This window comes from Pipra filicauda, unplaced genomic scaffold (genome assembly GCF_003945595.2).
Source record: "Pipra filicauda isolate LSUMZ 115617 unplaced genomic scaffold, ASM394559v2 scaffold112_size3218982_pilon, whole genome shotgun sequence".
Classification (NCBI taxonomy): Eukaryota; Metazoa; Chordata; class Aves; order Passeriformes; family Pipridae; genus Pipra; species Pipra filicauda.
In genome coordinates, this window is record NW_024103574.1 from 2483848 (window position 1) to 2498183 (window position 14336).

The 14336-nt window shown below is 37.0% G+C and overlaps 1 protein-coding gene across 2 annotated transcripts in view; it reads left to right on the forward strand.

Moving 5' to 3' along the window:
• VAV3 (vav guanine nucleotide exchange factor 3) overlaps positions 1 to 3814 on the forward strand; it is a 157986-nt gene extending 154172 nt beyond the window's left edge. For both annotated transcript variants that reach the window (XM_027742840.2, XM_027742841.2), the window contains one exon: positions 653 to 3814. In XM_027742840.2, the coding sequence (XP_027598641.1) occupies positions 653 to 694 (42 nt within the window). In that variant the 3' untranslated portion in view covers positions 695 to 3814. The remainder of the gene's footprint in view (positions 1 to 652) is intronic.
• Positions 3815 to 14336: the final 10522 nt, after the last annotated feature.

The following is a 14336-nucleotide window of genomic DNA, read 5'->3' on the forward strand; positions in this document are numbered from 1 at the left end:
TTTGGTTTTCAGTGCTTTCATGAGTGTTAAATTGACTCTAAATATAAAGAAGTCTAAGTGAAAAAAACTAAAGTGAATAGATGAAATAATAAGAAATACATGACATTGCTTCACTGTATGTCTTATATAATCCTTATTTGACACATCATTAATTTCAGAATGGAGGTAGGTAGCATTATAACTTACGAAGTGTAACACACTGGACTCTGCTGTCCAGTTCTGTCATATGTAAAACTTGTTTTGATAGCAATAGAATTTAACTCCATGTAAAGCAATCAAATCAGTCACTTTTTCCTCTGTAAGTGGACCTGACTGAAACCTGTTAGATGTTTAACTCTGCATTGAAAAAATAGCAGCATCCTGACTGTAGTAAAACTACTTCTGCTCTTGCCATTTTTCTGAATGCAAAAGTTTTTAAGGTTTTTTTCTGTGAAAAACTGGAGTAGAGGTTATTGGTCTCCAAATTGTTTTATCTGCAAGTTATTTTTTCATTAAGGGTACTTACCCGATCTGTATCAGGTCAGTCAAGTTTATCTTTATTACCTTGTTAATATATTGACTGAACAGATCCATCTTGTTTTGCCTAGTTCAACCGTTTTAAAAAAAACCTCTGTGCATCTCATGGATTTTGTTCTGCTTTTCTCCTTTTTAGGTGGGCTGGTTTCCATCAACTTATGTTGAAGAGGACGAATGAATTGAAAACTTTCCTCTGCTGACCAGCAGTTTCAGGGATTGTAAAAATTTAATATCATCAATGTGTTATTGGTCTTGATAAGTATTTAAACAGCAGCATCTTTGTCTGTCTGAACCTGCCAGTCGTAATGTTGGGATTTATACAGAAGTTTGGGCTGACAGATTATTACCTTACCCAGAGCTGTGCAAGAAACAACCTGCCAGTTTGCTGTCACTGGGCATCAGTACCAAGTCCAACCCTCACCTTCCCGAAAGATCTCTGGAAAACCAAGTTTCTTTGTTCCTTTTCATTTCACCTCATACTACAGCATGAATACTAGCAATGGCTGAATATTTAATGCCTCTCTTCTATTAACATCTGTGATGGTACAAGGAGATGAAGGCTTATTATTCCTTATCATTGCGTGCAGAAAGCAGATTTCGGTTATTCTGGTGGGCATAAAGTACAGTCAGTAGACTTGTCTTGAGACATCAAACTGCTTTGCTTATCAGCTTACAAACCATTTTACACTCACAAAAGCATACTGAAGGAAGTATGTAGTAAACATGAGTAGCATTTATGCATACGTAATTAACTAACTACTACTTTGAGGTCCTGCCTAAGTCTTCTGACAATCTGTTTAAAGACATTTTATAAAGGTGTAATGATGCAGTATTGCTTTAAAAAACATCCTCAAAGTGGAATTGTGGGATCCTTTCTTTGTTATCTTAAACCTTTTTGTGAGGTTTTTTACTTTAGGCAGCTGACCGTAAAAGTGCAAGTGAGGGTAGTCACGACAAGATGAGTTTTAAGATTTTTAGCATTAACATTTAATAAATATTGTAGACCTATTCTAAAGGAGAATGGACTCATGCAAGATGATGTCACTTCTCAAGAACAAAACTGTTTATCTTAACTTCTTGATTGATTCAGATGACCTTTGTATACTTCCAACTCAAAACTGTCTTTTCCTAGTTAGGCAGAGAGTTTCTATCTCCTTTTGTGAATGCAAATGGAGCTTGCAGACTTCTTTCTGCCATTTCCTTCCAGGTTCCCTGGGGTGTTAATGGCAGTTCAGTGAGTGAGTGGTCTTGTTGCAGTGGTCTGAACATCGCCTAGTTAAAATGTGTCTAGGTTAGCTAGCTTGAAAGATCAGTCCTTGTAAAGTGGTGTCCACCTCTTGGTGAGGTAGTCTTTCAATGGAGTTGCAGAAGTGTTTTAGTTATAAGCTAAAATAAATTTGGGTCATGTCTTCAGATGTGCAGGTTTGAATATTAAATAATGTCAAGTATGGATTGAAAACGTGAAAGAAAATCAAGCTCTTAAATGCATTTGATTTCTAGGATAATGTTGACCAATCAAAAGAGTTAATTTATCCTGTCCCACATCCTCTCTTTTGCTTTTCCCTGTCCTCTTTTCACATAGGCATCTTGCAATTAGTGTGCACAGACACTGCACAACTTAATGCTGCAGTTTTTTCCTAATCTACAAGCAACATAATATCCACTATTTGTCCACAGAGCAGAATCTGCTCCTACATATTTCAGTGTCTTTTTGGCTGCCCCCAGTATTCTTTGCTTCTTTCTGGCCTCCTAGCCATCAAGAAGAATCAAGCACAACACACAGGATTCACAATAATCCGCTTCATCTCTTCAACCATCTTACCCACCTGCTACACCCAGCACACACTGCTGTGTGACAAGGTGAAACAGAGGATCTTCTAGTTAGAAATCCTCTACTTGTGAGATTCAGCCTTGCAGATGAAATTCTGCCGATGCTCTAACTTTTCAAGGATTTACCTCAAAATTATGTAAACTGTGATTATGTTGAGTACATTACTTGATGGAACAATTGAGAGCATTTGTAAATATGTAGAATATGCATAAAAATTCTGTAAATTTTGTGTACAGCAGTATGGAGTAGAGTATACAGTCTTTAATCATGTTTTGCCATGCAGTTTGATTGTCTGTTGTGAACTTGATCCTATATTCCTTAAGCAGACAAGTTGATTCTTTCACAGTTTTGCCTGTTTAAGGGGTAGAGGAATAGGCTCTAGGTCTGTGAAGTGTTTAGTGCTTTGCTGTCATATAGTTTTGAGAAGAGGCAGTTAGATTCAGTATGAGTTGAAAAATATTCAACAGCTTGGGTTTAGAATAATTTTGAATAGTCTCTCCATCCTAAAATTGCTGTAAAGCTTTTAAGCGATTCCTGAGTCCAGTAGTCACCCTTTGAGAAGAATAAAAGCCATAGGTGAACTTTACTTTTGTGGTATTAATCTACATATCATAGTCTGTGTTTAATGCCCTGTATTGATTGAGTTAATGCTGCATCTTAAACTATATTTTGAGTACCAAAGACTTCGTAAATATTCTGGAGTGTCTCTTTCATGTGCTGCTTTTGCCTGTATGGAGGTTTTGTTGTCATGCATTAATATGGTTACAGTACTTTAATTTGTACTATTTTGTAAATATGTTAAATATAATAAACAGATTAATTTTTTTTGTTTAATGGTGTCAAAATGTGTAGTTGGCTAATATGAAGGTTATGCTTCGTTTATCTCACTGCCTTCTCATTGTGAGAAGTTGATAATGTTCTGGTTTTGTTTCCCAGATTTATATAATCCTTATTTAACTGTAAAACTGAGCTGTCAATGTAAACAGGATGGTATAGCTTTCCTTGAGAGCTTTTTATTGTCAGGATAATTTGCCTTGTGCCCCTGTGCCACATCCAGGAAGGTGGTGTTTTGTTTTATTTTTGTTTGTTTGTTTTGTTTTGTAGGTTTTAAAAATTTTATTATTTATTTTTTTTTAGCTATAGAGTACACTGTGGAATCAATCATATACTATGGATTTTTGTCAAAGATACTTGTAGGTTTTTTTGACTGAAAAGAAGTGGTTCATAAGACGTTTTATGTATCATTTTTCAGAGCAATGTCTTTTTTCTTTCACCTTTTTACTCCCTCTGTCATATGTAGATTAACATACAAATTCAGGCTGAATTGAGCTTGTTTGAAAATGCAGTCTGTCTGATTTCATGGGCTACTTGATAACCTGTTCATGATGTAACCCATTCATGCATTTTTTACAATGTAACATTCATTATTAATAGGTTTATAAAATAATTTCTGGACGGGTGAATTAATTCAGCAAGGTCAGTGATGATTCAATTGCAGTGTTGTTTTTTTTGTGTCCCTTCTATTTTTCAGTAACAGAGATTTTCTTGTGGAACTGCCCTTCTAACAGATAATTATTAAACTTAATGAGGCATTTACACGTCTCTGCAGATGGAAGGCATAATTTTCCTGTCACCCATGAACATATCACATAACTTAGAGTCACACCTAATGCAGGATGCAAAAATGTGTCTCAATTAAATTCTCTTGTTAACAATATCACTCTCGGTCACAGACGTTCTCCTTTCCCTTATAAGCAAGAAGAGATGTGAGTCCTCTGATGGGTGAGAAATTGAAAAAGCACTGTAATTAGGGCATAAGAACCACTTGTGACTGTGTTCTGAGTAATTTTTCCAGTTGTAAGGCTTAGAAGCTTATTTGAAAATCTCAGCTTGAAAAAAAATCCGTCTTGAACAATGAAAAATGATGCCAACCAGGATTCCTTTCCCCTTTGCCTCACAGGCAAATTTGAGATGCTCTGTGAAGGAGAAGGACTATTCTCAAGGTTTTAGCAGTTTATAAAGGTGAAGACAGAGGTGCTGTCTAAAGTGGTGTTTGTTTATACCAAATGCCCAGCCTCAGATGCAGGCTTTGCTCCACTGACTTAGATGCTCAGTGCAAAAATATTTGTTTCTGTTAAATCTGGTCTCTTAGCTAGAAATTGGTCTGCTGAGAGCCTTACATTACTATTTTGTCTGAAATTCAAGTTGTTCTGTCCAGAGCACTGCTTATTTCATTTGAGTGACAGAGGAAGCACTCCCTCCCTCTCCATTTCGTTCCTGAGCATGGCATTATATGACATGGAGTATTTCTTTGGTTAGTTTGGGTCATCTGTTTTGTGTCACCTCACAACTTCTGTTCACGGAGGGCATGGCACAGAGTAAGAAACAGAGAAAGCCTGGATTCTCTGCAACGCTGTTCAGCAACAGCTAAACCCTCAGCAAGTTGTTAGCACTGGTTTTGTCACAGATGTGGAAACCCAAGACTGTAAGAGCTGGAATGATGAAACCATCTTGGGCAGAGCCAGTAGAGGAGGTGTAAAGGGAACGCGACAGGTGGAGATGCTGCGTGTCTGTGTGATGCGTGGTCCTGTAGCAAGCTGCTTCTTGAGGTGTGCTGTGGAATTTTGACTCTTTCCTCCATGTCCACTAAGTGGAGGAAGGGTAGTTTTGAGTCATTTAACTTGATAAAGCTGTGAGATGAGATGTTAATGATACCCACTTTTTCACAAAATACTGAAATTTATGCTGCATGTATAATTAGCTAATAGAAATATAGAAAAGATTAAACATCAGAAATTGAGTGTGGAAGGGTGATTCATTGCATTATCATAGCAACTTCCTTTTGAAGAACAAAGAGTCGTTTGTTTTTATAGCAAATGAGATTTGGGTTTCTAATTTAATTTTATAATTCTTGATCTGTTGTAGAGTATTCTGCCCATTCATTATAAGGATCTCTGCTGCCTTCATGACTGTGAAGTTAGATTTCGTTTAATAACCCTACTGAAATGTTTGAATTATTGGTGATTTTTTTCCTGGGTTATGATTTTCTACCTGATAACGTGCTTTTTGGAAAATATGTGATTTCTTTTTAAAATGTTGCACTTTGACCTTAAGTAAACTCATAGTTACAACAAATGGCAGGTTCAGAGGTGGCTGTTTGCCAAGGGGCATGAGGCTAGTTTACTTCTTTCAGAACTGTTTTTTTTATATTAATAGCGTAACATATGGCTTTAGGAAGAATCGAAATAGAGAAGATCAGAAAACAAGTAAAAAGCTGATACCACACTATATGTAGTAGAAACAAACTGGTGTTGATAAATTTTCTAAATGATATCCCAAAATATTAAATGTCTGTTGATAGCATTGAATTGGAAGTAGAAATTCTCTGATGTTTCTGTATGGGAAAACATTTGCTAATGTGGTCCTAATTAAGAACCCTTGCACTTGGTTCCAGTCTTACCAGATAACTCTCCAAATCTGTCTTCAATTAGCTGTCTTTTTTTCCCAAAGCAATTAAAAGGTTTCCTCAAAGAGTTGCAGTACTATTAGGATTATAATTCTTACTCATGCATAAGGCTAATGAACATATGTGTAATTGAAGAAACATTTTTCTGGTAGTTTTACAATCAATGTCCCTGTAGCTTGTAGCTTTTAGTAATGTGGAATGTGCCAGGAGATCCCCACTTTACTAAGTTACCATGTGATATACAAAGATCTCTCCTAACTTTTCTCCCTTCTCTGTTATAAAATACAGCTGAGGTGTGGTACAAGTCAACCTGTCCAATCTTGCAAGTATTTAAGTCACTGTAGGTTTTTCAGATGTGGTTAGCTAAATGTTTGTCAGGAATAGTTATATATAGTTAAAGATGTCCAAGATCCATACCACATGTTCTTTTGGGAGAAGTACCTGTCTGTAATTGCCTTTCAGCTGTGCAATGCTTCAGTCAACTGCTGGTGTTTACCAAAATGTCATAGAAATGTTATCCCAATATGTAAAGGAAAAGATATATGAAAGGTAATAAGGTGAATGTCCAACATAGAGCTAGCAGGCTGCTAAATATGCACAGAGTTTGAAAGTTTATGAATTGAAACAGTTTGTTCAGGAGACGCAATTTAGCTCATAGTGTAAAAATACTGTAGACCCATAGTCTTTAAGACTTGGTTCACAGGGAGAGGCATGAACTAAAGAGCATTATTGCAAGTTTACAAGTTTATTTTTGATAGAATATGCTGTTCCCACAACATAGTAGGGTTGTCAAAATCAAAACTTTTCTTAAATATGCATTAATTTCAGGGAAGGTTAACAAGGAAGGCAGCTCAGGTACCATGTCGTTCTACTCAGCTCTGAACCAACGTCAAATGGCAGATGTGAGGAAGATATGATTTTGCTTCAATCATCCTTCCCTCAAATCATCATAGATTTCATTTTTACAGGAGAAACCCTGTTTGTTCAGTTCTTGGACAGAATTTGCAAAGGTACTATAATCTTGAAATCTGTCCATAAAAGAGAGAGCATGGCAAACAGTCAGTTTGACTCTACTTTTTTATAAAGTCAAATGGTTGGATACTAGTGCTAAGACTAATTCTATCTGGTTTCTGAAGGTATCTTTTTCTCTTTTGACCTTTTAGAGATAAATAAAAGTGTTAGCTCTTGGCATGACATTCTTTCTCTCTGTTCTAAATGTGCATAAAGAGATACAGTGGTTTGTTTTACATGCAGCTGAATTTAGACTCAATTTTTGGATTGTAACTAGTATTTTTTACTTAAAAGTGAAATGAATCAACAGGCACAGAAAACAGAAATTTTATTTGTAGTCCAAACAAAATGCATTTCGTCACTAAGAACTAATAAATATAGGGATTTTCTGGCTCTTCATTAGGAATGCACTGTGAGAGAAGAGTTTTATTTGAATGTCACTGCATGAGCAGTTCTAATTACTAATAGAATTCATCAAACAATCTAGTAGTGTAGTGACATTAAGTAATAATTAATAGACCATGTGATATGTGGCTGCATGAAGTGACAATGATTAACCTGTGATACAGCAGGATGTGCCCAGAGAACAACTGGCATACAATGTGACACTGTTTGTTCTTCCTGGTGTCATTGGAGTTTGGACAGTCTCCACTCACAAAATAACCGTGAGTTCAAAATCCCGAACTTGTTAATGTGAGTGGTGTTTGGAGCATATACATGTTCTGCTGCACTTCAACCTGACTTTGATGTAGCTGCTTATTCTGGAGCTGATATGGATGGGTCCTTGTGTGGCTCCACCCTGCCTGCAAAGAGTTGGCAAAATGTCAGGATTTGCTCCACTGTTAGATTAATTTTGTAATAAGTTGTAAATCCTGTGCTATCTAGACACTGAAGTTATAGCTATATCTGTGTGATAAGATTATGTGACCTAGTGTGTTCATCTGTGCATACAGAATATTCTTTGTCTTCTATGTGGTTAGCCAGTATTGAGAATCTTGCTGCTTCTAGGAGAAGAAATATGGGTGGAAAAACAAGTATTTCATCGGTGCAACCACTATACTTACAAAGAGCATACAGATTTTTCCATTTTCCAGACCAAAAATCAGTTTTCTTTCCAGAGACAGACATTTCTGGCAAATCCTTTGTTTAAAAACCCCACCCTTTTAATCTCATTTGTGACTTTTTTCTCTGCCTGTATAGGACTTCCCTGGTTTCTTATACATTTTTTGCATCCTTTGTTTCTCCCTCTCTCCTCTAATGACATGAACAAAAGAACATTTCAGTGTTCTCATACCTGTTTTAGGAAGCAGTACCAAGAGGCTTTTTGCCAACCTATGTTAAGTTTTCACATGGAGTGTACCTTGCCTTGGGCAGTGGTTTCTTATTATGCTTATGAGTGCAAGAACCATGTAACTTTTTTTTTTCCATATAATCAGTGTGAAAAATGCTTAATAGAGCACTAACTTTAACTTGTTGAAGTGTAGATAATAAAGCAGCTCTCAGAATGCTTTCCAGCACAGTAACAAATGTGGTGCATATATATAAATATAAGAAACTTTATGGAATACAGGTAGTAGCAAATTCAGTGGCAAAACACACAGTCAAGTCTAATCAATATTTTCTCTGGGTTTTTAGTATATATTGTATTTTTCTTTTACTTCTTCTCAAAAGTTTTCATGTTCTATATTGCATGTTTTGATAAGAACAGAATTCAAAGTAGAATTACCATATCACTTACTCAATGGTGACTTTTTTTAATGTAGGAGTTTATAGGACTCTGGATTTGGCTTCTTGTGAGGCTTGGAGGAAGTTTGTAGTAAGAGGGAAGTGAAAACTCATGGAACTTTCCAGAGGTGTTATATTATTTCAGAATATTTTGTATAGTTCTAAATAAATGATGCATTGTGATCATACAAAAAAAATAGGTTGTTATAAGAGGGGGAAAATTTTAAACTGAAATATCCTTTAAATGTATCTGATTACTTTCAAGATTGGAATTCACTATTACACTTTCTAGCATAACACTGGAATCATATTTTCTTTTAAGCTTCTGAGATGAAAAAATTGTCTGAAGCAGAGACCACGGAGGATGTAGAATATAGCCAACAACCTCAGAAGAAGGTCAAGCTTGACCAGAACAGATAAGTTCAGTTGACTGGTACAAACTGAAGCCATATGATTCAGTCAGGATATCTGCTCTTGAGAATTATTCAGCTGAATGAGTTTTAGCAGTGATGGTGCCTGAGGCCATGTCTTAGAGTTAAGTCATAGTTCTCTGGTAATCACATAAAATAACTGTCCAGAAAATTATATTCCAGCTGTATCTCAACCAAACTGATCTTCAGTGCATAGGGAGGACCATGTCAGCATCTCTGTATCACGTGCATGAAAGACATAACCCTGAAGACCTCAACCTCAGTTACTGCAGTGGGAGGTAAGCATTCCTAACCCTGAGCCTAAAAGTGACAGTAATCCTAGTGTCAGAAGTAAAAGGTCAAGATCTATTGCTTTTACCCAGCTCTGTTGTCCATTAATGGAAATGCTTTGAGAACAACTTTTTGCAAGTTGGATACCTGATTTTTTTTTTTTTTACAAAACTCTCTGGGATGAAGGATCTGCTGAAAAAAAAGTTTGAAAAGCATTAATTGTGACTGCCTCCTCACAGTGTACTATTACTTGCTTGGAGTTTCTGACTCAAACAGTAAATGCAGAAGAAACACAAGTATTTTCACATTTCTTCAATTCAGTTACAACTTATTCAAAGAGCAGCAAAGCCCTATTAGCTGAAAAGGTACTGCTCTGTTTCTCTGTTCTTGAATTCTTGAAACTGAGAAGTGAACATCAGTTTTATTAAGCATGTTAGTATCATTAATTTAAAAATGCAACCCTCCACCTACCTACTTTCATAGTAATAAAAGATGGTCAACAACTGTCCTGTGTGTAACAGTCAGAAGACTTAAACTAAGCTTACACCTCAGTCCAGACATACTAAAACCATAAACATGCAATTAACAGTACCAAAGAGCTGTAGATCTACTGTAGAAATGTAATGCACCAACCAGGTGAACAGAGGTTAGAAACTGGACAGTTGAAGTCTATGGATGCTCGGGCAATTTTAGTGACTTGAATGGCACCAGGAGGACTGATACTGCTGTTACAGTAGTCTCAGACAAGGCAATGTTTGCTTTTAAAGACACTAAATATTGCTGGGAAGTTGCAATTTATGGGTATTGCAGACAAGGATTTTAAGTCAACAAGAATTCTAAGATGTTCTGTCTAAATCCCATATAGAAAAAGTTATAAACTCTCCAGGATAATGGTTGTGATGAAGATCCACTTGCACTGACTGTTTCCTTCCTCTAAGTATGGACAGAAATGCTCAAGGGCAGACTATTATTCTTTCAATGGCAGAAAACTTTTGACTAGTGAGTGATGCTCCATGGAGTGTCTTGGACCAGTGAGAGCTTGTTGGTTAGTAGTTAGATAAGTGTTTTCATGTTTTTAGAATTCTGCATGTACCTGAGAATTTCTAGTAGGTATACAAAAAGGATAACACAGCAGAAAGCTGTCTGAATGGTAAATGATCATGTTTATCAAATTTCTTTTATTTTCCTCTTATTTCCCTTTCCCTAATCTTCCTCTTAGGAGCTGTTGGAAAGCTTGTTGTCTTTTGTGTTTTTTATATTGTAAGATTTGCAAAGTTTCTTACCTCACAAAGAACATGGCTTAGTGGTTCCTATGTGCTGTATGAACTTCTGATGTGTTTAACTCACTTCCTCTGGGGAATGCAGATATGCTATACTGCAGTTGTGACTGTTTACTTGCAGTATTCACAGTAACTATGAATTCCTTGTAAATAGTCAGTACTTTTCCCTGGTATTACATACAAATCAATAGTCTTTTTGCAGCTGAGCGGATCATGTAATTTCTAATATAACTAAACAAGCAGCGGCATGAAGATATTATTGCCTAAAAACAGGTGCTAGAACAAAACAAATGGTTTTATTGATTCTCCTAGGTTTAATTAAAGTTTCAGAAAATTCCCACCCTGTCACTTCCTTTGGTCTCATGAGTCATTGATACAGTGTAGGCATGGTTTCCTTATTAGTTTCTGGTACTTTAAGAACAGGTAACATTATGCTTATACTTAATGATATATTTTGCAATGTTTATACATGAGAAAAATAGATCCTTGTAATCAAGACATCACTGTCCCAAAGGCTTTTTCTCTTTTAAAGTCTCCCTCTGCATAATAGTGTTGGAAATGGATTGATTTAGATATTTGGAGAACTTATTGCTGAAGAAAAGCATAGTATTTGTGTGGGTTGGAGTGAGGGCTCTGTGTGTGCAAGAAAAATTCTGTCTGTGAGTACCAGTGATGAAACTATGGGTCTGAATGACAGAGTATTTTAAAGATTGGTTAGAATACAAAGAGATATTTTAAATTCACCTTTAGGAAAACACCTAAGTTTCCAACTATGGCAAAACAGGTAACAGTTGATGTGTAAGGTGATGCGTAAGTCAGTGGATTTTGAAGAGCTGCTCTAATTGTATTTCCATCACCCATTTGCCCTGCAGCTAGCACAAGGGTCTTCTGACTTGTTTAGCAATGGTTAGTGGCTTGTGTAGAAAGAACAATCCCAAAGTCTGGATTGCCCAGTACTGCAGATAGGTGAGCAAAGTCCACTCATGATTTGGATCCATTTTTCCTCCAGGGGAGACAAAAACTACAACCAGTGCATTTGAGTGTAGGAAATTAGACACTACTCTCTTATAAATGTGTGCTGGAAGATGTTTGTCTGTTAACTTGTTTTGCTTAGTGCAGTCCTATAGAGACAGGATTCAGGAGAACCTTTTGATCAATATTCTAATCATAGCTGTGGTGGAAAAATTGCTAGCTGGAGAGGCAGAGATTGCTGCTAGGGCTGAGGAAAGGAAAGATCAGTTCAGGGGCAAGCTGCAGGGTACAGCCTAAACTTATACTAGAAAGAAAGAGACATTTTAAAAGAATGACATGTAATTCTAGCACACAATGTCCCTGTAAGAAATACAAGTCAAGTGCACCAATAAATGAAGGAGGAAAATGCCACAGAAGGCAGTAAATCAAAAAGTAATTGATTGGAATATTTAGAGAGTTTAATTTCAATTACTGGAAGTGAGACAGTGGCATACTGCAAATATCTGAGGTTTGGAAGGAGAGACTTGGAGTACTTACTGTTCAAACCTCTTCTTTACTTCCCAGAAAGGGTGTACTGGAGGAGCACAGCAGGTGACCCTGAGGAACGTAGCCTTATTCCTCATTTTGGTACAGTGTATATAGCTTATGTTTGCAATAGTTTGACAGTTTAAAATTAGTTTAAAACTGAAGCATTAGGCCATTAAGCATTAGATTTGGTGGGAATGGAAACACTCTAGGAGCATGGCTGTTCTCTGGTTAGCACTGAAGCTCTTGGGCACTGAGGGCACTCCAAGTCTCAAAGCACTGTAACTACCATTTCCATTTGCTTTTGTGGCTTGTACTGTACTGAATGCTTGTTAGAACTAAAGCAATGGCAGTCAAACTACTGATAATTCCAGTGAAGTTACACACTCCTGTCATCTCTCCTACATTTTTCACTAATAATTTCAGCTTTGATTTCAGTTATATTTTAACATTTTCCATTGAAATGGCAATTATTCCTTGTCAGAACCCAGCCATTACTCTTGTCAAAAAGACATATGATGCATTAGCTTAAGGGCAATTGCTAATAACTACAGAGGTGACATTTGGTTACATAGGATGGGCAAGTCTACATATATCTTCGTCAAGTGGTAAGAGTTTGCATGTCCTGTAGTTTGCACTATATGGGAATGCTGCTGAACTAATCGTGCAAAACCAAATCAAATTTCAGTTTGGCTTTGATATGATTTTGCTATAATTAACATCTGCTCTCTCCTGGTTTTATTGAAGACTTTTTTGTTGGTTTATTATAACTGACTGAAATAAGCTTACTGAAGAGGGGTGGAAGGGAGAACATTTTGTTGCCATATAGTCTCCTTAAACATTTGTGATGACAGAGCTTTCTGATTACTGGGAGGCAGGGACCAAATGATGTTTTCTTGCACCATTTCAGCTTGTGCAAGATATCCTTTGCTTTTTTCCACCCTGCTGTCCTTCCTGCTTATGTTATGCCTGCTTTCACTTGTTACCTCTCAAGGATGATTTAGAACATGATAAAACATCCTTTGTTTTGTTTTATTGCCGCTGGACCCGGAGGCCAGATTTTGGATGCATTTGGGAATTCCACATCATTTCTGCGTCTTTGGAGCTTTGAAAATCCAGTTCCACTAATGGAGCTGAAAGAGGCTCTGGTGTTTTCTCTGTTATAACAAGAAGAGTGGGAGTTACAGTCAGCTGTGCAGGGGGAGGGGAATAAACTACTGTAATGGTATGATGCAGATGTATTTTATTTTCCTATGAAGAGAAAAATTATTATGGCAAATAATATTATTTATTTATTTATTTAATATTGAGGTATACAGTGTTCCTCCTGTCTTAACATCTGACAGGCCTCCATTCTCTAATGGAGTTTGACCTGATACATTTTCTGGGTAAAATTGTGGCTACATTGAAGTCAGTGACAGAACTCAGGAAAGTTCAAAAAAACATGCTAAATACAGATGCCTGTGTTTTGTAATTCTGCTTTCAATGATTAATATACAGGCATTGTTACCCCTGTAAATTGCCTCTAATTATGTGCTTTTTTGCCCCCTTTACCTCTGAACAAGGAGAAGGCAAACAATGGATAATTTTACTTTGTGGGTCCTTTTTGTTTTCTGCCTGGTCTTACACAAGATTTCTATACTGGAATACCAGTCACCACAGGAGAGTGTTAAACATTGTGACACTTTAAGTCCAAGCCAGCAATGAACAATGTGAAAATTACCTGAGCAAGTTGTACCCATAACTTCCCTTTAAGGCTTCAGGGGACTTATATGCCCACTGCCCTCTCTGTTCTGAAGAGATCCTCTGCTTATCAGCTTGTGCCTTTCCGAGTGAGAGGGTTGGATTTGCTAGTTTTTTTTGTGCATCTCCCTGTGCTGCTTGCAGGAAGCATGTCCCACACCCCTCTGGGTACTTACCGATGTACCTTCCTAATTCCTAGTAGTACCTGTCCAGGCCATGCTGTCCTTTGGCAGTCTGTTGTCAGCACTCACCCAGGCTTACTGTGTGGGTGTAGTGCAGCACCATAGCTTGTCTCTTTACAGGGAGTTCAGGGTATGTACAGACCATTTCTCCTTCTCAAATCACATGACTACTGACCAGTTCCTGCAATCACTTGCCTTCTAAAAGCAGTGTTCTTTATTTATGCTTTTAGCTATCTAAGGCAATCTAACTAACTTGGCATCTAAATATTTAAAATGTCCCTTTTAGAAGGTAGCAGCTTTCAACTGATAACCGTAGTCCTTTGTTCATCTTTAACGCTATTTTCCAAGTAATCATCCATATGGAAAAGACTGGTCCTCAGATGT